General features: G+C 63.7%; 2 protein-coding genes across 6 annotated transcripts; one reads left to right on the top strand and one right to left on the bottom strand.

The window, feature by feature from the left end:
• Nucleotides 1-1,206: 1,206 nt before the first annotated feature.
• GPS2 (G protein pathway suppressor 2) lies at nt 1,207-15,857 on the top strand. Of its 5 annotated transcripts, none has more exons than XM_040657209.2 (11): nt 1,207-1,326; nt 4,455-4,564; nt 7,156-7,262; nt 9,106-9,182; nt 9,872-9,951; nt 10,769-10,904; nt 12,087-12,176; nt 13,602-13,681; nt 14,591-14,644; nt 14,744-14,827; nt 15,615-15,857. In XM_040657209.2, the coding sequence occupies exons 1-11, from the start codon at nt 1,233-1,235 to the stop codon at nt 15,702-15,704; spliced, it is 1,002 nt and encodes a 333-aa protein (XP_040513143.2). In that variant the 5' UTR covers nt 1,207-1,232; the 3' UTR covers nt 15,705-15,857. The 5 variants fall into 5 exon arrangements, with proteins under 5 accessions (XP_040513143.2, XP_040513145.2, XP_040513146.2 ...); XM_040657211.2 differs by having other exon boundaries at nt 7,150-7,262; nt 15,681-15,857; NM_001396672.1 differs by having other exon boundaries at nt 1,218-1,326; nt 7,150-7,262; nt 15,615-15,838.
• Nucleotides 15,838-20,256, bottom strand: EIF5A (eukaryotic translation initiation factor 5A-1-like; the record flags this gene model as incomplete). Its single annotated transcript, NM_001397004.1, is given in 4 exon segments — nt 15,838-16,125; nt 16,937-17,009; nt 18,454-18,585; nt 20,152-20,256. Coding segments are annotated over 3 exon segments (300 nt in total), but the record flags the coding sequence as incomplete, so codon positions are not given.
• Nucleotides 20,257-22,731: the final 2,475 nt, after the last annotated feature.

Genomic DNA, 22,731 nt, shown 5'->3' with positions numbered 1-22,731 from the left:
AGATGGACCTCAGACCCATAGATGGACCCACAGACCCATAGATGGACCTCAGACCCATAGATGGACCCACAGACCCATAGATGGACCTCAGACCCATAGATGGACCCACAGACCCATAGATGGACCCACAGACCCATGGAGGGACCTCAGACCCATAGGTGGAGCTCAGACCCATAGATTGACCCATGAGGGGCCTCAGACCCATCGATGGACCCCATAGGGTGACCCACAGAGCCATAGGTGGCCCCGCGGTGTGGCTGCGTCCCCAGCGGTGCTCATTTTGGGGCGAAAAGCGGTGATTTCGATAAAAGGGGGCTTCGAGCGGTGGCGGAGTCACGTGTCATCACTGTGCGACCGGCAGCGCCGCGGCGCCGAAAGGGTTAAAGCCGGGAGGGGGGGGGCGTGGCCTGAGGCGTGACGTCACGGCGCCGTGGCACTGAGCTTTCTAGCTCAGAACCGGAAATGGAGCCCTCCGGGCCGGAAGTCGACCCCTGAGGAGAGGGATCCGCCCCCGGAAGTTGGATCCCAGAGGGCGGAAGTTGGCTCCTGAGGTGGGAGCGCGCCCCCTTAAAGACCGGAAGTTTAGTCCAGAAGGCCGGAAGTCGACCCTTGAAGGGGGGGTGGGGGTTCCGCCCGCGAAAGACCGGAAATCAGAGCCGGGGGGCCGGAAGTTGAGCCTTAAGAAGAGGGATCCGACCCCCATAGACCGGAAGTCGCATCCGGGGGGCCGGAAGTAGACCCCTGAAGGATCCGCCCCCCGAAAGACCGGAATTCGAATCCGGGGCGCTGGAAGTCAACCCCTGAAGGGGCCGCCCACAGAAGACCGGAAGTCGGATTCGGGGGACCGGAAATCGATCCCTAAGGATAGGAAACAGCCCCCCCGAAAGACCGGAAGTCGGGTCCGGGGGGCCGGAAATCGACCCTTGAGAAGAGGGTTTTTACTCCCGGTAGACCGGAAGTCGGATCCACGGGGCCGGAAGTTGACCCCTCAGACCGTTACCCGTCCCCCCTCCCCCACCCCGCAAACCGTAACTCAGCACTTAATGACCAAAAGTCGCCTTTTCCGCACTAAAAGTCGCCTTCTGGGAACCGAAAGCCCGGTCCGCCGGACCGGAAGTGTCTCATTCCAGTCTGGAGCCCGCCCACTTCACTACCGGAAGCGGTGGGTCGAGAGCTGGAAAGCGGAAGAGGAAGTGCTAATCCAGCGGCACTTCCGGCCGAGCCGCGCCAAGATGCCGGCGCTGCTGGAGCGGCCGAAGCTCTCCTCGGCCATGGCGAGGGCGCTGCACCGCCACGTGATGATGGAGCGCGAGCGGAAGCGGCAGGGTGAGAGGGGGGGGGGCCGTGCGGGGCGTCGCCATGGAGACCGGGGCGGAGTCTCCATGGCAACGGGGCCTATGGGGCCTACGGGGCCTACGGGGCCTATGGGGGCTGAGGCGAAGTGGGGACGTTGCCATGGCAATGAGGGCTATGGGGCCTATGGGGGATTGGGATGAATCGGGGGACGTCTCCATGGCAACGAGGCCTATGGGGCCTATGAGGCCTATGGGGGCTGGAGCGAAGTGTGGGTGTCGCCATGGCAACAGCGCCTATGGGGCCTATGGGGAGATGGCGAAGTGGGTGTGCATCTCCATGGCAACGGGGCCCAGGGCCTGCTATGGGGGTTCGGGGCCTATGGGGCCTATAAGGCCTATGGGGCCTATGGGGGATGCGGCGAAGTGGGGGGTGTTGCCATGGCAACGAGGCATATGGGGCCTTTGCGGGGGGGAGCAATGTGGGGAGCGTCACCATGGCAACGGGGCCTATGGGGCCTATAGGGCCTATGGGGGCTGAGGTGAAGTGGGGGCGTCTCCATGGCAACGAGGCCTATGGGGTCTATAGAGCATATGGGGCCTATGGGGGCTGAGGCGAAGTGGGGGTGTCGCCATGGCAATGGGGCCTATAGGACCTATGGGGGCAGAGGCGAAGTGGGGGCGTCACCATGGCAACGGGGCCTATAGGGCCTATGGGGGCAGAGGGGAAGTGGGGGCATCTCCATGGCAACGAGGCCTATGGGGGCGTCACCATGGCAAGGAGGCCTATGGGGTCTATAGAGCTTATGGGGCCTATGGGGTCTATGGGGTCTGTGGGGGCTGAGGCAAAGTGGGGGTGTCTCCGTGGTTATGGGGCCTATAGGGCCTATGGGACCTATGGGGTCTATGGGGCCTGAGGTAAAGTGGGGGCGTCTCCATGGCAACGAGGCCTATGCCATTTTGGGGCATTTTGGGGCCCATTCTATCCATTTTTTAGGCCCTTTGTGTTCATTTTGGGGCGGTTTGTGCCCATTTGGGGTCATTTTGGGGCCGATTGTCCCCTTTTGGGGTCATTTTGGGGCCGATTCTCCCCTTTTGGTGTCATTTTGGGGTGATTTGGGGCCGTTTTGGGGTGGTTTGGGTCCATTTTGCGTCCATTTGGGGGTGGTTTCTGTCCAACTTGTGTCCATTCGGGGTCCATTTGGGGTCCATTTTGTGGCCTTTTAGGGCCGTTTGGGGTCATTTTGGGGCGGATTGTCCCTATTTGGGGTCATTTGGGGGTTATTTCAGGTCTTTTTGGGGTTATTTTGGGTCTTTTTGGGGTCATTTAGGGGCAATTTGGGGCCATTTTGTGGTGGTTTGAGTCCATTTTGCATCTATTTGGGGGTGGTTTATGTCCAACTTGGGTCCAAATGGGGTCCATTTTGAGGCCTTTTGGGGCCATTTGGGGTCATTTTGGGGCAGTTTGTCCCTATTTGGGGTCATTTTGGGTCGGTTTTTCCCTATTTGGGGTGATTTGGGGTGATTTTGGGGTGTCGCAAAGGAGGAGGAGGTGGATAAGATGATGGAGCAGGAGCGGCGGTTTGGGGCCATTTGGGGTCCATTTTGGGGCCACTTGGGGTCATTTTGGGGCGTTTTATCCCTATTTGGGGTCATTTTGGGTTGGTTTGTCCCTATTTGGGGTGATTTTGGGGTGATTTTGGGGTGTGGCAGAGGAGGAGGAGGTGGATAAGATGATGGAGCAGAAGCTGCGGGAGGAGCAGGAGGGACAGTTTGGGGTCATTTGGGGTCCATTTTGTGGCCTTTTGGGGTCATTTTGGGGTGGTTTGTCCCTATTTGGGGTCATTTGGGGGTTATTTCAGGTCTTTTTGGGGTTATTTTGGGTCTTCTTGGGGTCATTTTGGGGTGATTTGGGGCCATTTGGGGGTGGTTTCTGTCTATCTTGTGTCCATTCGGGGTCCATTTGGGGTCCATTTTGTGGCCTTTTGGGGCCATTTGGGGTCATTTAGGGGCATTTTGTCCCTATTTGGGGTCATTTTGGGTCGGTTTGTCCCTATTTGGGGTGATTTTGGCGTGATTTTGGGGTGTGGCAGAGGAGGAGGAGGTGGATAAGATGATGGAGCAGGAGCGGCGGTTTGGGGCCATTTGGGGTCCATTTTGGGGCCATTTGGGGTCATTTGGGGTCGGTTTTTCCCTATTTGGGGTCATTTTGGGTCGGTTTGTCCCTATTTGGGGTCATTTTGGGTCGGTTTGTCCCTATTTGGGGTGATTGGGGGTGATTTTGGGGTGTGGCAGAGGAGGAGGAGGTGGATAAGATGATGGAGCAGAAGCTGCGGTTTGGGGCCATTTGGGGTCCATTTTGGGGCCATTTGGGGTCCATTCTGGGGCCTTTTGGGGCCATTTGGGGTCATTTTGGGTCGGTTTGTCCCTATTTGGGGTGATTTTGGGGTGGTTTTGGGGTGTGGCAGAGGAGGAGGAGGTGGATAAGATGATGGAGCAGAAGCTGCGGTTTGGGGCCATTTGGGGTCCATTTTGGGGCCCTTTATGTCCATTTGGGGTCATTTTGGGTCGGTTTGTCCCTATTTGGGGTCATTTTGGGTCGGTTTGTCCCTATTTGGGGTGATTGGGGGTGATTTTGGGGTGTGGCAGAGGAGGAGGAGGTGGATAAGATGATGGAGCAGAAGCTGCGGTTTGGGGCCATTTGGGGTCCATTTTGGGGCCACTTGGGGTCATTTTGGGGCGTTTTATCCCTATTTGGGGTCATTTTGGGTCGGTTTGTCCCTATTTGGGGTGATTGGGGGTGATTTTGGGGTGTGGCAGAGGAGGAGGAGGTGGATAAGATGATGGAGCAGAAGCTGCGGTTTGGGGCCATTTGGGGTCCATTTTGGGGCCACTTGGGGTCATTTTGGGGCGTTTTATCCCTATTTGGGGTCATTTTGGGTCGGTTTGTCCCTATTTGGGGTGATTGGGGGTGATTTTGGGGTGTGGCAGAGGAGGAGGAGGTGGATAAGATGATGGAGCAGAAGCTGCGGTTTGGGGCCATTTGGGGTCCATTTTGGGGCCACTTGGGGTCATTTTGGGGCGTTTTATCCCTATTTGGGGTCATTTTGGGTCGGTTTGTCCCTATTTGGGGTGATTGGGGGTGATTTTGGGGTGTGGCAGAGGAGGAGGAGGTGGATAAGATGATGGAGCAGAAGCTGCGGGAGGAGCAGGAGCGGCGGCGCAGGAAGGAGATGGAGGAGCGGATGTCGCTGGAGGAGACGCGGGAGCAGGTCGGGGTCATGGGGTCAAAGGGCACGGGGTCAAAGGGCACGGGATCAGGGCTGGTGTGGGGTTATGGGGTCGGGGTCATGGGGTCAAAGGGCACGGGGTCAGGGGGCACGGGGTCAAGGGGCACAGGGTCAGGGCTGGTGTGGGGTTATGGGGTCATGGGGTCAAAGGGCACGGGGTCTGGGCTGGTGTGGGGTTATGGAGTCATGGGGTCAAAGGGCACAGGGTCAGGGCTGGTGTGGGGTCGGGGGTCGGTGGGGTTATGGGGTAGGGGACACGGGGTCAAAGGGCACGGGGTCAGGGCTGGTATGGGGTTATGGGGTTGTGGGTCAGTGGGTTTATGGGGTCGGGGGCACTGGGTCAAAGGGCACGGGGTCAAAGGGCACGGGGTCAGGGCTGGCGTGGGGCCGTGGGTCAGTGGGGTTATGGGGTCGTGGGGTTGGGGGGCTATGGGGTCAAGGGGCTATGGGGTCAAGGGGCTCGGGGTCAGGGCTGGTGTGGGGTTATGGGGTCGGGGGTCAGCGGGGTTATGGGGTCAGGGTTATGGGGTTCGGGGGTTGTGGGGTCAGGGGGCTATGGGGTCAGGGGTCAAAGGGCACGGGGTCAGGGCTGGTGTGCGGTTATGGGGTTGTGGGTCAGTGGGGTTATGGGGGCGGGGGGTTGGGGGGCTATGGGGTCAGGGGTCAAAGGGCACGGGGTCGAGGCTGGTGTGGGGTCGGGGATCAGTGGGGTTGTCGGGTCGGGGGGTTGGGGGGCTATGGGGTCATGGGGTCAAAGGGCACGGGGTCAAGGGGCACAGGGTCAGGGGTGGTGTGGGGTTATGGGGTCAGGGGTCTGGGTTTATGGGGTTGGGGGGTTGGGGGGCTATGGGGTGATGGGGTCAAAGGGCACGGAGTCAGGGCTGGTGTGGGGTCGTGGGTCAGCGGGGTTCTAGGGTCAGAGGACAAGGGTCACGGGGTCAGGGTGGCATGGGGTCATGGGGGTTATGGGGTGTGGGGACAGGGGGGGTTATGGGGTTGGGGGGTTATGGGGTCAGGGGTCAAGGGTCACAGGGTCAGGGTCAAGGGTGGTGTGGGGTCGGGGGGGTTAAGGGGTGTGGGGACGGGGGTTATGGGGTCAACGGTGGTGTGGGGTCGTGGGGGTTATGGGGTCGTGGGTCAGCGGGGTTATGGGGTTATGGGATCGGGGGACTAGGGCTATGGGGTCAGGGGGTTATGGAGTCAGGGGACAAGGGGCACGGGGTCACAGCTGCCCCACAGCTGCCCACACCCCAGCCCCACAGCTACCCCTCAGCAGCCCACCTCCCCAGCCCCACAGCACCCCATAGCTGCCCCACAGCACCGCACACCTTCAGCCCCACAGCTGCCCCACAGCACCCCACATCCCCAGCCCCATAGCTGCCCCACAGCTGCCCCATGGCTACCCCATAGCAGCCCCACAGCACCCCACACCTTCAGCCCCACAGGTGCCCCACAGGTGCCCCACAGCAGCCCACACCCCAGCCCCACAGCTGCCCCATAGCTGCCCCACAGCACCCCACACCCCCAGCCCCACAGCTGCCCCACAGCTGCCCCATAGCTGCCCCATAGCACCCTGCACCCCCAGCTCCACAACTGCCCCACAGCACCCCAAACCCCCATCCCCACAGCGCCCCATAGCTGCCCCACAGCAACCCACCTCGCCAGCCCCACAGCTGCCCCACAGCACCCCACACCCCCAGCCCCATAGCTGCCCCATAGCTGCTCCACAGCACCCCACACCTCCAGCCCCACAGCTGCCCCACAGCTGCCCCTCAGCAGCCCACCTCCCCAGCCCCACAGCTGCCCCATAGCTGCCCCCCAGCACCCCATAGCTGCTCCACAGCACCCCACACCTCCAGCCCCATAGCTGCCCCACAGCTGCCCCACAACAGCCCACCTCCCCAGCCCCACAGCACCCCATAGCTGCCCCACAGCAGCCCACCTCCCCAGCCCCACAGCACCCCATAGCTGCCCCACAGCACCCCACACCTTCAGCCCCACAGCTGCCCCACAGCACCCCACATCCCCAGTCCCATAGCTGCCCCATAGCTACCCCATAGCTGCTCCACAGCACCCCACACCTCCAGCCCCACAGCTGCCCCACAGCTGCCCCACAGCACCCCACACCTCCAGCCCCACAGCTGCCCCACAGCTGCCCCACAGCAGCCCACCTCCCCAGCCCCACAGCACCCCATAGCTGCCCCACAGCACCCCACACCCCCAGCCCCACAGCTGCCCCTCAGCAGCTCACACCCCCAGCCACACAGCGCCCAACTGCCCCACAGCACCCCACACCTCCAGCCCCACAGCTGCCCACACCCCCAGCCCCACAGCTGCCCCACAGCTGCCCCACAGCACCCCACACCCCCAGCCCCACAGCTGCCCCACAGCACCCCACACCTTCAGCCCCACAGTGCCCCACAGCTGCCCCACAGCTGCCCACACCCCCAGCCCCACAGCTGCCCCACAGCTGCCCACAGCAGCCCACACCCCAGCCCCACAGCTGCCCCACAGCAGCCCACACCCCAGCCCCACAGCTGCCCCACATCGTCCCGTGTGCCCCCCAGCTGCAGAAGCTGCAGGAGCGGCTGGCGGCGCTGCAGGACGAGAAGCATCAGCTGTTCCTGCAGCTGAAGAAAGTGCTGCACGAGGAGGAGAAGCGGCGCCGCAAAGAGCAGAGGTGGGGCTGCTGGGGGGCAGCTGTGGGGCGGGGGGCACTTGTGGGGCTGGGAGGAATGGGGGGCACTTGTGGGGATTGGATGTATTGGGTAGATGTGGGGCGGGAGGCACTTGTGGGTCTCGGGGCAGCTGTGGGGCTGGGAGCACTTGTGGGGCTGGGAGGGGTGGGGGGCACTTGTGGGGCTGGGAGGGGTGGGTGGCAGCTGTGGGGCTGGGAGCACTTGTGGGGCTGGGAGGGGTGGAGGGCAGCTGTGGGGCTGGGAGGGGTGGGGGGCAGCTGTGGGGCTGGGAGCACTTGTGGGGCTGGGAGGGGTGGGAGGCAGCTGTGGGGCTGGGAGGGGTGGGGGGCAGCTGTGGGGCGGGGGGCAGCTGTGGGGTTGAGGGGATGGGATGGGGACACTTGTGGGGCTGGAGATGCAGGGTGCTGTGGGGCAGCTGTGGGGCTGGGGGCACTTGTGGGGCTGGGAGGGGTGGGGGGCACTTGTGGGGATCGGATGTATTGGGTAGATGTGGGGCAGGGGGCACTTGTGGGGCTGTGGATGAGGTGTGGGGTGTGGGGGAGCTGTGGGGCTGGGGGGCAGCTGTGGGGCGGGGGGCACTTGTGGGGCTGGGAGGGGTGGGGAGCACTTGTGGGGATTGGATGTATTGGGTAGATATGGGGCGGGGGGCACTTGTGGGTCTCGGGGCAGCTGTGGGGTGGAGGGCACTTGTGGGGCTGGGAGGGGTGGGAGGCAGCTGTGGGGCTGGGAGGGGTGGGGGGCAGCTGTGGGGCTGGGAGGGGTGGGGGGCAGCTGTGGGGCTGGGAGCACTTGTGGGGCTGGGAGGAATGGGGGGCACTTGTGGGGATTGGATGTATTGGGTAGATGTGGGGCGGGAGGCACTTGTGGGTCTCGGGGCAGCTGTGGGGCTGGGAGCACTTGTGGGGCTGGGAGGGGTGGGGGGCACTTGTGGGGCTGGGAGGGGTGGAGGGCAGCTGTGGGGCTGGGAGGGGTGGGGGGCAGCTGTGGGGCGGGGGGCACTTGTGGGGCTGGGAGGGGTGGGGGGCACTTGTGGGGCTGGGAGGGCTGGGAGGCAGCTGTGGGGCTGGGAGCACTTGTGGGGCTGGGAGGGGTGGAGGGCAGCTGTGGGGCTGGGAGGGGTGGGGGGCAGCTGTGGGGCTGGGAGCACTTGTGGGGCTGGGAGGGGTGGGGGGCACTTGTGGGGCTGGGAGGGGTGGGGGGCAGCTGTGGGGCGGAGGGCACTTGTGGGGCTGGGAGGGGTGGGAGGCAGCTGTGGGGCTGGGAGGGGTGGGGGGCAGCTTTGGGGTTGGGAGCGGTGGGGGGCAGCTGTGGGGTTGAGGGGGTGGGATGGGGGCACTTGTGGGGCTGGAGATGCAGGGTGCTGTGGGGCAGCTGTGGGGCTGGGAGCACTTGGGCTGGGCAGCTGTGGGGTTGGGAGGGGTGGAGGGCAGCTGTGGGGCTGGGAGCACTTGTGGGGCTGGGAGAGGTGGGGGGCAGCTGTGGGGCTGGGAGGGGTGGGGGGCAGCTGTGGGGCTGGGGGGCAGCTGTGGGGCTGGGGGCACTTGTGGGGCTGTGGATGAGGTGTGGGTTGTGGGGCAGCTGTGGGGCTGGGGGGCAGCTGTGGGGCGGGGGGCACTTGTGGGGCTGGGAGGGGTGGGGAGCACTTGTGGGGATTGGATGTATTGGGTAGATGTGGGGCTGGGAGCACTTGTGGGGCTGGGAGGGGTGGGGGGCACTTGTGGGGCTGGGCTCACTTGTGGGGCAGGGCTGACTTAGGGGCTCTATGGGGCGGTCCCTGCCCCCGTCGTGCCCCACACATCCCCCCCCCCCCGTTCTGCCCCACAGCGACCTGACCACGCTGACGGCCGCCGCCTACCAGCAGGGATTGGTGCACAGCGGGGGGCACGTCCTCAACATGCAGGGTGCGCTATGGGGCGCTATGGGGCGCTGGGTGGGGGGGGCTATGGGGCGCTGGGGGGGGGCTATGGGGCGCTGGGGGGGTGGTTATGGGGCACTATGGGGTGTTATGGGGTGGCTATGGGGCGCTATGTGGCGCTGGGGGAAGTGGCTATGGGGCGCTGGGGGGGGAGTGGCTATGGGGCACTATGGGGTGGCTATGGGGCGCTGGGGGGGGTGGCTATGGGGTGCTGGGGGGTGGTTATGGGGCACTATGGGGTGTTATGGGGTGGCTTAAGGCGCTGGGGGGCGCTATGGGGCGCTGGGGGGGTGGCTATGGGGTGCTATGGGATGTTATGGGTGGCTATGGGGTGGTTATGGGGTGCTATGGGGTGGTTATGGGGTGCTATGGGGTGCTATGGGGCAGCTGTGGGGCATTATGGGACGCTATGGGGCAGCTATGGGGCACTGTGGGGCACTGTGGGGCAGCTGTGAGGCTCTATGGGGCACTGTGGGGCTCTATGGGGCACTATGGGGCAGCTATGGGGCGCTGTGGGTCGCTATGGGGCGCTGTGGGGCTCTAAAGGGCAGCTATGGGGCGCTGTGGTGCTCTGTGGGGCAGCTATGGAGTGCTATGGGGCAGCTGTGGGGCATTATGGGACGCTATGGGGCAGCTATGGGGCGCTGTGGGGCAGCTGTGGGTCTGGCCCCATAGGCAGCCCTGGGGGTCACGGCCGCGCGGGGACTCTGCTGGGAACGGAGCGGGGAAAGCAGATGTACGGCGCCGTCATCAGCGTGAGTTCAGTGCGCCCCACATCTGTGGGGCAGCCCCACAAGTGCCCCCCCCCACATCTATGGGGCAGCCCCACAAGTGGCCCCTCTCACATCTATGGGGCAGCCCCACAAGTGGCCTCTCACATCTGTGGGGCAGCTCCACAAGTGGCCCCCCCACAGCTATGGGTCAGCCCCACAAGTGCCCCCCCCCAGCATCTATGGGGCAGCCCCCCAAGTGTTCCCCTTTATGAGTCCCCCCAGTATCTATGGGGCACCCCCACTTGTGGGGCACCCCCTAAGTACCCCCCTTCATGAGTCCCCCCGTATCTATGGGGTGCCCCCCAAGTGCCCTCATCTGTGGGTCCCCCCATATCTATGGGGCACCCCCTAAGTACCCCCCTTCCTGAGTCCCTTGTATCTATGGGGCACCCCCCACTTGTGGGGCGCCCCCTAAGTGCCCCCCCCTTTATGAGTCCCCCCATATCTATGGGTCACCCCCTAAGTATCCCCCTTCATGACTCCCTCCATATCAATGGGGTACCCCCTAAGTACCCCATTCTATGTGTCCCCCCATATATATGGGGCTTCCCACAAGTGGCCCCCCCACATCTATGGGTCAGCCCCACAAGTGAGCCCCCCAACATCTATGGGGCAGCCGCTCAAATGTTCCCCTTTACGAGTCCCCCCATATCTATGTGGCACCCCCCAAGTACCCCCTTCCTGAGTCCCCCCATATCTATGGGGCACCCCCTAAGTACCCCCCTTCATGAGTCCCCTTGTATCTATGGGGCACCTCCCACTTGTGGGGCGCCCCCTAAGTGCTCCCCCCCCCCTCCAGACGCGGCACTTTGGGGCCTTTGGGGCGGAGCCGTTCCAGGGGGCGCAGACGGCCCCCCCCGGCCCCTTCGCTGTGGGGCAGAATCAGTTCGGGGCCGCACAGCCGGGGGGGTTCGGAGGAGCCCAACAGCTGAGGGGTGAGCAATGGGGGGGGGGGGGAATGTGGGGCTGGGGGGCGGATGGGGGAGGTGTGGGGCTGGGGGGGGGATGGGGGGTGGGGGGGGAGATGTGGGGCCTGGGGAGAGATGTGGGGCTGGGGGGGCTGGGGGGTGGGGGGAGATGTGGGGCTGGAGGGGATGGGGGGAGATGGGGGGTGGGGGGGGGTGGGGGGTGGAGGGAGATGTGGGGCTGGGGGGGGGTGGGGGGGAGTGGGGAGAGATGTGGGGGGAGATGTGGGGCTGGGGGGGGATTGGGGGGAGATGGGGGGGTGGGGTGGTGGTGGGGGTGGGGGGAGATGGGGGAGGTGTGGGGCTGGGGGGGGGGGGATGGGGGGGTGGGGGGTGGGGGGAGATGTGGGGCTGGGGGAAGGATGGGGGGAAGATGGGGTTGGGGGGGAGATGTGGGGCCTGGGGAGAGATGTGGGGTTGGGGGGATGGATGGGGGGGAGATGGGGGGGAGATGGGGGGGGGGATGGGGGGAGGTTGGGGGGTGGGGGGGGATGGGGGGAGATGGGGGCTGGGGAGGGATGTGGGGTGGGGGGAGATGTGGGGCTGGGGGGAGATGTGGGGCGGGGGGGAGATGGGGGTGGGGGGAGATGTGGGGGGAGATATGGGGCTGGGGGGGGATTGGGGGGAGATGTGGGGTGGGGGGAGATGTGGAAGAAGGTGGGGGATGGGGGGGAGATGTGGGGCTGAGGGGGGGATGGGGGGGGAGATGGGGGGGTGGGGGGAGTTGGGTGGGGGGAGATGTGGGGCCTGGGGAGAGATGTGGGGCTGGGTGGAGATGTGGGGGGAGAGGTGGGGTTGGGGGGGCTCTATGGGGTGGGATTGGGGCTGAGATGTGGGGCTGGGGGGGGAATGGGGGGAGCTGTGGGGCTGTGGGGGTCTATGGGGTGGGAAGGAGGGGCTCTATGGGGCTGGGGGGATTCTATGGGGCACAGAGGGTGGAGATGTGGGGCGCTCTTTGGCTCCCACTCAGTGCAGAGCTCTCCGATTGGCTCCCACTCAAAGTGGAGCTCTCCGATTGGCTCCCACTCAAGGCGGAGCTCTCCAATTGGCTCCCGCTCGCCGCGGAGCTCTCCGATTGGCTCCCGCTCGGCGTGGAGTTCTCCGATTGGCTCCCGCTCAATGCGGAGCTCTCTGATTGGCTCCTTCCCGCAGGCCCCGCCCCCTTCGCGGCGCTGCCGTTCCTCCCCCAGCAGCCACCGGGCGGCGCCTTCGGCCTCCACGGCCCCTTCCCGGCACCCACCGGTGAGGGGCGGAGCCTTAAAGGGGGTGGGCGGGGCCTAAAAGGGGGTGGGCGGAGCCTAATAGGGGGCGGGCGGGGCCTGACGGGGGCGGGGCCTGTGAACGGATGGCTGATGTGGGAGGGGCTTAATATGGGGCGTGGCCTGAAGGAGGGAGGGGCTATGTGGGGGCGTGGCTTGCTATGGGGCGGGGCCTAAAGGCGTGGCCGGAAGGAGGGCGGAGCTTTGAAGGGGGCGTGGCCTGAGGGAGGGCGGAGCTTGCTGTGGGGCGGGGCCCAAAGGGGGCGCGGTCTGAAGGAGGGAGGGGCTTAAAACGGGGCGGGGCTTAAATGGGGAGTGGTCTGACGGAGGGCGGGGCCTATATGGGGCATGGCGTGAGGGCAGAGCTTGCTATGGGGTGGGGCCTAAAGGAGGCGTGGCCTGAAGGAGGGCGGGGCTTAAATGCGGCGGGGTCTGAAAGGGGGCGGGGCTTAAATGGTGTGTTCTGAAGGAGGGCGGAGCTTTGAAGGGGGCGTGGTCTGAAGGAGGGCGGGGCTTAAATGGGGCGTGGCCTGAAGTAAGGCGGAGCTAGCTGTGGGGCGGGGTCTAAAGGGGGCGTGGTCTGAATGAGCGGGCCTAACAAGGGGCGGGGCTTAAATGGGGCGTGGTGTGACGGGGGGCGGGGCTTAAATGCGGCGGGGTCTAAAGGGGGGCGGGGCTTAAATGGCGTGGCCTGAGGGAGGGCGGGGCTTAACATGGGGCGTGGCCTAAAGGAGGTGCGGTCTGAAGGAAGGCGGGGCCTAACAAGGGGGCGGGGCCTGAAAGGGGGCGGGGCTTAAATGGGGCGCTGCCTAAAGGCGTGGCTGGAAGGAGGGAGGAGCTTTGAAGGGGGGAGGGGCCTAAAGGGGGCGGGGCCTAAAGAACGCAGTGTCAGCGCGGGCGGGGTTTAACATGGGGCGTGGCCTAAATGGGGCGTGGTCTGAATGAGGGCGGGGCTTGAAGGGGGCGTGGCTTGAAGCATGGTTGGGTTCGTGTGGTGGGCGGGGTCTTAAAAGGGGGTGGGGTTTTAATGGGGGCGTGGCCTAAAGGAGGGGCGTGGCTTGGGAGATGTCTGCGTGGAAGAGGCGGGGCCTAAAGGGGTGGCTCCTGATTGGTGCTCAGTGGGGGTGGAGCCTGAAGGGGGCGGGGCCTCGGGGGTGTGTGTGGGCGGAGCCTAATGGGGGGGCGTGATAGTGGGGCTGACCCACACTTATGGGGCTGACGCACACTTACGGGACTGACCCCACACTTATGGGGCTGAGTGTCGTGTGTGGCTCTGCCCCCCCCACTGACGCCCCTCTCTGCCCCCCACTTATGGGGCTGACCCCCACTTATGGGGCTGAGTGTGACCTATGGCATTGCCCCCCCCCCCACTGACGCCCCTCTCTGCCCCACACTTGTGGGGCCGCAGGGTTTCTTCCCCCCAGCAGCAGCCTCCCCCTGCAGAAGCAGCTGGAGCATGCCAACCAGCAGTCCGGCTTCAGCGACGCCGTGGGTCTGGGGGCATCTATGGGGCGGGGGGGGCATTTATGGGGCAGGGGAGAGGGCATCTGTGGGGCGGGGAGGGGTCTGGGGGCATCTATGGGGCGGGGGAGGGACTTTGGGGCACTTGTGGGGAATCTATGGGGCAGGGAGGGGCCGTAGGGGCATCTATGGGGCTGAGGGGGCATCTATGGGGTGAGGAGAGGGCATCTGTGGGGCAGGGGGGGGACTTGGGGGCACAAATGGGGAATCTATGGGGGGGGGAGGGGCCCTGGGGGCATCTATGGGGTGGGGGGGCATCTATGGGGTGGGGAGAGGGCATCTGTGGGGCGGGGAGGGGTCTGGGGGCATCTATGGGGTGGGGGGGGATCTGTGGGGCTGGGTGAGGGCATATATAGGGCTGGGAGGGGGATCTATGGGGCGGAGGGGCATCTATGGGGTGGGGGGAGGAATCTATGGGGCTGGAGAGAGCACCTGTGGGGTGGGGGGAGTCTATGGGGCAGGGAGGGGTCCTGGGGGCACTTGTGGGGCAGGGGAGGGTGGGGGAGTCCCACCCCACACGTTCCCATCCCACACCCCACCCCATAGCGCCCCATAGCTGCCCCACAGCACCCCATAGTGACCCACAGCGCCCCATAGAACCCCGTAAGTGCCTCGCAGCACCCAATAGCACCCTATAGCTGCCCCATAGTGCCCCATAGAGCCCCATAAGTGCCCCACGGCATCCCATAGCACCCCATAGCGCCCCATAGCTGCCCCATAGCGCCCCATAGCTGCCCCATAAGTGTCCCATAGCATCCCATAACGCCTCATAGCACCCCATAGCGCCCCATAGTGCCCCATAGCACCCCGTAGCTGCCCCATAGTGCTCCACAGCGCCCCCCCCCACATCCCCGCCCCACACATTCTGCCCCACAGGCGCTGCACAACACCCAACTGCTGCCCAGCGCCCCACTGCCCACCGTGGGGAAGGTGAGGGGGAATCTATGGGGCGGGATGGGGGGGTGGGGGAGGTGTGAGGTGGATCTATGGGGCAGAGCCCCACATCTCCCCCTTCTGCCCCACACTTAGGGGGCGCTGCCCTTCCCCCACGCCCGCCCCGCCTCACCTGGGAGTTTCCAGCCCCACGGAGCCAGCGGGCAGCAGCCCCATGGGGTGAGTGTGGGGCTGCCCCACAGATGTGGGGCTGGGCTGTATTGGGGGGGTGGGAGTTCTCCTGCCCCATAGATGTGGGTCACACTTATGGGTCCCATCCCCCCCACACCCCCCACTTATGGGTCTGCCCCATACTTATGGGTCCCCAACCCCCCCCTCCCCCCCCACTTATGGGTCCCACCCCTGCACTTACGGGTCTGCCCCACACTTATGGGTCCCAAAACCCCCCCACCCCCCCCACTTATGGGTCTGCCCCACATCCATGGGTCCCAAATCCCCCCACCCCCCACTTATGGGCCCCAACCCCCCCCCCAGCCCCCACTTATGGGTCTGCCCCACATCTACAGGTCCCAAAGCCCCACCCCTCCCACTTATGGGCCCCAACCCCCCCCACTTATGGGTCTGCCCCACATCTATGGGTCCCAAACCCCCCTCCCCCCCCACTTATGGATCCCACCCCACCACTTATGGGTCTGCCCCACACTTATGGGTCCCAACCCCCCCCACACCCTTCACTTACGGGTCCCAACCCCCCCCACCCCCCCACTTATGGGTCCCACCCCCCCCCCACTTATGGGCCCCAACCCCCCCCACACCCCCCACTTAAGGGTCCCAACCGCCCTTCCCCCCCTACTTATGGGTCCCAGCCCCCCACTTATGGGTCAGCCCCCCCCCTTACGGGTCCCAAACCCCCCTCCCTCCCCCCATATGGGTCCCACCCCCCCACTTATGGGTCAGCCCCCCACTTACGGCTCCCCCTCCCCCCCCCCCCCCCCCCCCCCTTCAGTCCGGGTTCCCCCCCGGAGCTCCGCCCCCCGCCCGCCACGCGCCGTTCCTGCCCCACCCCCCCCAGGGGCAGCGCTTCTACCACAAGTGATGACGTCACTTCCGCCGGACCCGGAACCGCCCCCCCGGCGATGACGTCACTTCCGCCCGGACTCTTCCCCTCCCCCCTCCTCCCCCCCCCCCCCCCCACGCTCCGCCTCCCGCCCCGTGGATGACGTCACCAATAAAGTCATTTCCGGTTTTATTTCAGCGCTCGTTGATAACCAAAAGGGGGCGGGGCCACGGGGCCCGGCCCCGCCCCCCCCTCCCCCCCCCCTTCACTCCCTCAAAACCTCGCGAGAAAAGGGAAAGGGGGGGCGGGGCTTAACCCCGGGGGTGGGCGGGGCTAAAAGGGGGGTGGGCGGGGCCGGGACTCCCCTGTGGCCCCGCCCCCTCCGCCCCTCCCCCCCCCTCCCCTCCCCCCCAATCCGCTGTAGTGTTGGGGGGGGCGGAGCCCCGCGGCGTCCGCGGCCCTATAGGGGGAAAAGGGGGGGGGAGCAGTTGGGGGGCTGCCCCATAGAGAGACACAGAGAGACCCCACTGCCCCACAGAGACCCACAGATATCCCATTGCTTCATAGAGACCCACAGAGAGACCCGTAGAGATCCCATTGCCCCACAGAGACCCATAGAGACCCCACTGCCCCATAGAGACCCATAGAGACCCCATTGCTTCATAGAGACCCACAGAGAGACCCATAGAGACCCCATTACCCCATAGAGACCCCACTGCCCCATAGAGAGACCCATAGAGACCCCATTGCTTCATAGAGACCCACAGAGAGACCCATAGAGACCCCACTGCCCCATAGAGACCCATAGAAACCCTACTGCCCCATAGAGAGACCCATAGAGACCCCACTGCCCCATAGAGAGACCCATAGGAACCCCCCTGCCCCATAGAGACCCATAGAGACCCCACTGCCCCATAGAGAGACACAGAGAGACCCATAGAGACCCCATTGCCCCATAGAGAGACACACAGACGCAGAGACCCCACTGCCCCATAGAGACCCATAGAAACCCAGATCCCCTCCCTGCCCCATAGAGAGACCCACAGAGCCCCCCCTGCCCCACAGATACCCCCCCCAGCCCTACGAATCCCTCACCCCACAGATCCCCCCTACCCCATAAACCCCCCCAGCCCCACAGAACCCTCACCCCACAGACCCCCCCACCCCACAGATCCCCCCCTACCCCACAGATTCCCCCCCAGCCCCACAGATCCCCTCACCCCACAGACCCTCCCCAGCCCCACAGACCCCCCCCGCCCCCCATGTCCCACCTGCAGCCCATCACTTGGCCATGGCTTTGATGGCGACGGCCGCCTCCTCAGTCATCGCCGACAGCACCGTGATCTGTGGGGCCACACAGACCCATAGCGCCCCATAGCGCCCCACAGGGACCCACAGGGACCCATAGAGACCCATAGCGCCCCACAGAGCCCCAACAGGGACCCAGAGCGCCCCATAGGGATCCATAGCGCCCCACAGGGACCCATAGCGCCCCATAGGGACCCATAGCGCCCCACAGGGACTCACAAAGACCCATAGCGCCCCACAGAGCCCCAACAGGGACCCATAGTGCCCCACAGGGACCCACAAAGACCCATAGCGCCCCACAGAGACCCCCTGAGAGCCCCACAGCGCCCCGTAGACACCAACAGCGCCCCATAGAGACCCATAGAAACCCACAGAGCCCCACAGACACCCATAACGTCCCATAGGGACTCATAGACACCCATAGTGCCCCGTAGCGTGCCATAGAGCCCCACAGGGACCCACAGCGCCCCACAGAGACCCACAGTGCCCCATAGGGACCCATAGAGATCCATAGTGCCCCATAGAGACCCAGAGGGACCCATAGGAACACATGGAGACCCACAGAGCCCCATAGGGACCCACAGTGCTCCATAGAGACCCATAGCACCGCATAGAGCCCCATAGCGTCCCATAGAGACCCACAGAACACCATAGGGACCCACAGCGCCCCACAGAGACCCATAGGGACCCCCCCACCCCTACATTTACCCCCCCCACCTCCCCCCATATGATCCCCCCCCATCCCAGGATCTCCCCCCCCATTTCTGCCCCCCCCCCCCCCAATCCCAGTATCTCATCCCCATTTCTGCCCCCCCCATTTCTGACCCCCCCATTTCCCCCCCCCCCCAGGATCTCCTCCCCACAGTCCTATTTCAGCTCCATCTCCCTTCCCAGCTCCCCCTCCCCCCATCCCCATCCCCCTTATCCCCCCCACCCCCCCATTTCTGCCCCCCAACCCCCCCCATTTCCGCCCCCCCCCCAATTTCTGACCCCCCCCACACCCCCATTCCCCCCCCCCTGCCCCCCCGATTTGCCCCCCCCCCCCAGGATCTCCTCCCCACAGTCCTATTTCAGCTCCATCTCCCTTCCCAGCTCCCCCTCCCCCCATCCCCATCCCCATCTCCCCCCATTTCTGCCCCCCAACCCCCCCCATTTTTGACCCCCTCCCCCCATTTGCCCCCCCCCGTCCCAGGATCTCCTCCCCGCAGTCGAACTTCTGCTCGATCTCCCTTCCCACCTCCCCCTCCCCCCATCTCCCCCCATTTCTGCCCCCCAACCCCCCCCATTTTTGACCCCCTCCCAATTTCTGCCCCCCCCCCCCCATCCCAGGATCTCCTCCCCACAGTCCTATTTCAGCTCCATCTCCCTTCCCAGCTCCCCCTCCCCCCATCCCCATCCCCTTTATCCCCCCCACCCCCCCCATTTCTGCCCCCCAACCCCCCCCATTTTTGACCCCCCCCCATTATTGCCCCCCCCGTACCAGGATCTCCTCCCCGCAGTCGTACTTCTGCTCGATCTCCCTTCCCAGCTCCCCCTCGGGCAGCCGCAGATCCTCCCTCACCTCCCCGCTGTCCTGCAGCAGCGACAGGAAGCCGTCCTGGATCCCGATCAGCTGTGGGGAGAACAGTGGGGCGGACCCATAAGTGGGGGGGCAGAGCCATAAGTGGAGGGGGGCAGAGCCATAAATCGGGGGTGGACCCATAAGTGGGGGGGGGCGGAGCCATAGGTGAGGGGTGGGACCCATAGGTGGGGGTGGGACCCATAAATGGGGGGTGGGACCCATAAATGGGGGCCAGGGAAGAGGGTGAGACCCATAAGTGGGGGGCGGAACCGTAAGAGGGGGTGGGACCCATAAGTAGGGGGGGCGGAGCCATAGGTGAGGGGTGGAACCCATAGGTGGGGGTGGGACCCATAAATGGGGGCCAGGGAAGAGGGTGGGACCCATAAGTGGGGGGCGGAACCGTAAGTGGGGGTGGGACCCATAAGTGGGGGGGGGCGGAGCCATAGGTGAGGGGTGGGACCCATAGGTGGGGGTGGGACCCAGAAATGGGGGCCGAGGAACGGGGTGGGACCCATAAGTGGGGGGCAGAGCCATAAGTGGGGGTGGGACCCATAAGTGGGGGGGGGCGGAGCCATAGGTGGGGGGTGGGACCCATAAATGGGGGGTGGGACCCATAAATGGGGGCCAGGGAAGGGGGTGGGACCCATAAGTGGGGGGACAGAGCCATATGTGGGGGGTAAGGAGGGGTTTGGAGTGCGACCCATAAGTGAGGGGTGGGACCCATAAGTGGGGGGTGGAGCCATAAGTGGGGGTGGGGGGGTTGGGGGGAGGCTGGGACCCATAAGTGTGGGGTGGGACCCATAAGTAGGGGGTAGACCCAGACAGCCCAGTTGCCATGGGAACCACCCCATTCATCACTATGGGACAGCCCCGGTTGCCATAGTAACCACCCCCCATTCATCACTATGGGGCAACTTCCTGTTGCCATGGCAACCACCCCCATTCATCGCTATGGGACAACCCTCAGTTGCCGTGGCAACCACCCCCCATTCATCACTATGGGACAACCCTCAGTTGCCGTGGCAACCAGCTCCCTGCCATCCCCCCCATTGCTATGGGGTTCCCTCCCCAATGATGGGAACCACCCCCCCCCCATGGTTACCATAGCAACCAGCCCCCCCCGTTGCCATGGCAACCCCTCCATCACCACAGCTCACCTGGAAGCATCAGTGCCAACATTGAGCACATCCATGGGACACAGTGGGGTCCCCACCCCCAAATAACGGGACCCCCTCCAAACAATGGGACCCCCCCCCTCACAGTTACCATAGCAACCAGCCCCCCCCGTTGCCATGGCAACCCCCCCCCCATCACTATGGCTCACCTGGAAGTCGCAGCGCTCAATGTTGGGGACGTCCATGGGACACAATGGGGCTCCCATCCCCCCACCCCCAAATGATGGGACCCCCCCCCCAGTTACCATAGCAACCAGCCCCCCCCCCCGTTGCCATGGCAACCCCCCCCATCACTACGGCTCACCTGGCAGCCCCAGCACTGATGCTGGGATGGACCAATTGGGGTCCCCACCCCCCAAAGATGGGACCCCCCCCCCAGTTACCATAGCAACCAGCCCCCCCCCCCGTTGCCATGGCAACCCCCCCCATCACTATGGCTCACCTGGAAGTCGCAGCGCTTGATGTTGGGGACGTCCATGTTGTGGGTGGAGGGGCAGATGTCCTCGTACTTCTTCCCTGTGAAGATGTCGATGCCCACCAGGTGCACCTATGGGGGGGGGGGGCACAGTTTTTGGGGCGAAATCAGCCGGATTTGGATCAATCCGGACCTCCTTGTGGGGTCCTACGGGGTCTTGGGGGGGGACACCACATTATGGGGGGGGTTGGACTCATTTTGGGGTGAAATCAGCCGGATTTGGGTCAATCTGGACCTCCTTGTGGGGTCCTACGGGGTCATGGGCAGGGACACGACATTATGGGGGGGGTTGGACTCATTTTGGGGTGAAATCAGCCGGATTTGGGTCAATCTGGACCTCCTTGTGGGGTCCTATGGGGTCATGGGGGGGACACCACATTATGGGGGGGATTGGACTCATTTTGGGGTGAAATCCCACAGTTTTGGGGTGAAATCAGCCAGATTTGGGTCAATCCGGACCTCCTTGTGGGGTCCTATGGGGTCATGGGGGGGGGGGGAACCACATTATGGGGGGGATTGGACTCATTTTGGGGTGAAATCCCACAGTTTTGGGGTGAAATCAGCCGGATTTGGGTCAATCCGAACCTCCTTATGGGGTCCTATGGGGTCATGGGGGGGGACACAACATTATGGGGGGGGTTGGACTCATTTTGGGGTGAAATCAGCTGCATTTGGGTCAATTGGGACCTCCTTGTGGGGTCCTATGGGGTCATGGGGGGGGGACACCACATTATGGGGGGGATTGGACTCATTTTGGGGTGAAATCAGCCGGATTTGGGTCAATCTGGACCTCCTTTTGGGGTCCTATGGGGTCATGGGGGGGACACCACATTATGGGGGGGATTGGACTCATTTTGGGGTGAAATCAGCTGGATTTGGGTCAATCGGGACCTCCTTTTGGGGTCCTATGGGGTCATGGGGGGGGGGGGAACCACATTATGGGGGGGATTGGACTCATTTTGGGGTGAAAGCCCACAGTTTTGGGGTGAAATCAGCCGGATTTGGGTCAATCTGGACCTCCTTGTGGGGTCCTATGGGGTCATGGGGGGGGGCAGCACATTATGGGGGGGATTGGACTCATTTTGGGGTGAAATCAGCTGGATTTGGGTCAATCCGAACCTCCTTGTGGGGTCCTACGGGGTCATGGGGGGGGGGCAGCACATTATGGGGGGGATTGGACTCATTTTGGGGTGAAATCCCACAGTTCTTGGGGTGAAATGGGTTGGGTTTGGGGTTTTGGGGGGAAATTCCACTGTTTTGGGGTGAAATCAGCCGGATTTGGGTCAATCTGGACTTCCTTGTGGGGTCCTATGGGGTCGTGGGGGAGGGGACCACATTATGGGGGGGATCGGACTCATTTTGGGGTGAAATCAGTTGGATTTGGGTCAATTGGGACCTCCTTGTGGGGTCCTATGGGGTCGTGGGGGGGGGGGGAGCACATTATGGGGGGGATTGGACTCATTTTGGGGTGAAATCAGCTGGATTTGGATCAATCCGGACCTCCTTTTTGGGGTCCTATGGGATAATTGGGGGAGCATCATATTATGGGGGGGACTGGACTCATTCTGGGGTGAAATCAGCCGGATTTGGGTCAATCCGCACCTCCTTGTGGGGTCCTATGGGGCCGTGGAGGGGGGACCAAATTATGGGGGGGATTGGAGTAGTTTTGGGGTGAAATCCCACAGTTTTGGGGTGAAATCAGCCAGATATGGGTCAATCTGGATCTCCTTGTAGGGTCCTCTGAGGTTATGGGGCGGCACCACATTGTAGGAAAGACTGGACTCATTTTGGGGTGAAATCCCACAGATTTGGGTTTTCGGGGTGAAATGGGGCGGTTTTGGGGTCTGGGCTCTCAGTTGACACTTTTGGGGCCGTTTTGGGGCATTTGGGGGCCGTTTTCAGGCATTCTGGGGCCAATTGGGGCCTTTTAGGGCCAATTTGGGGCCACGCGGGGGCATTTTGGGACTCAGTTTGGGGGCATTTTGAGGCATTTTGGGGCCATTTGGAGGCATTTTGGGACCTTCTGACCCCATTTTGGGGTCATTTTTACCCATTTTGGGGCCATTTTCATCCATTTTGGTGCCATTTTGAGGCATTTTGGGGCCATTTTTACCCATCTTGAGGCCCTCTGACGCCATTTTGGGGCCTTTTGACGCCATTCTGGGGCCATTTCTACCCATTTTGGGGCCATCTGACGCCATTTTGGTGCCATTTTGAGGCATTTTGGGGCCTTTTTTACCCATTTTGAGGTCCTCTGACGCCATTTTGGGGCCAACTGAATCCATTTTGGGACTGACGCCATTTTGGGGTAATTTTTACCCATTTTGGGGCCCTCTGACGCCATTTTGGGGCCATTTCTACCCATTTCGGGCCCTATGACCACATTTTGGGGCCCTTTGATGCCATTTTGGGGCCTTTTGATGCCATTTTTGACCAATTGGAGCCATTCTGGGGCCTTTTTGAGGCATTTTGGGGCCTTTTGATAACATTTTGCTGCCAATTAAAGCCATTTTGGGGGCCTTTTAATGCCATTTTGGACCAATGGGA

Source organism: Gallus gallus, unplaced genomic scaffold (genome assembly GCF_016699485.2).
Source record: "Gallus gallus isolate bGalGal1 unplaced genomic scaffold, bGalGal1.mat.broiler.GRCg7b scaffold_62, whole genome shotgun sequence".
Classification (NCBI taxonomy): Eukaryota; Metazoa; Chordata; class Aves; order Galliformes; family Phasianidae; genus Gallus; species Gallus gallus.
This window is presented reverse-complemented; position numbering and strand designations above follow the sequence as displayed.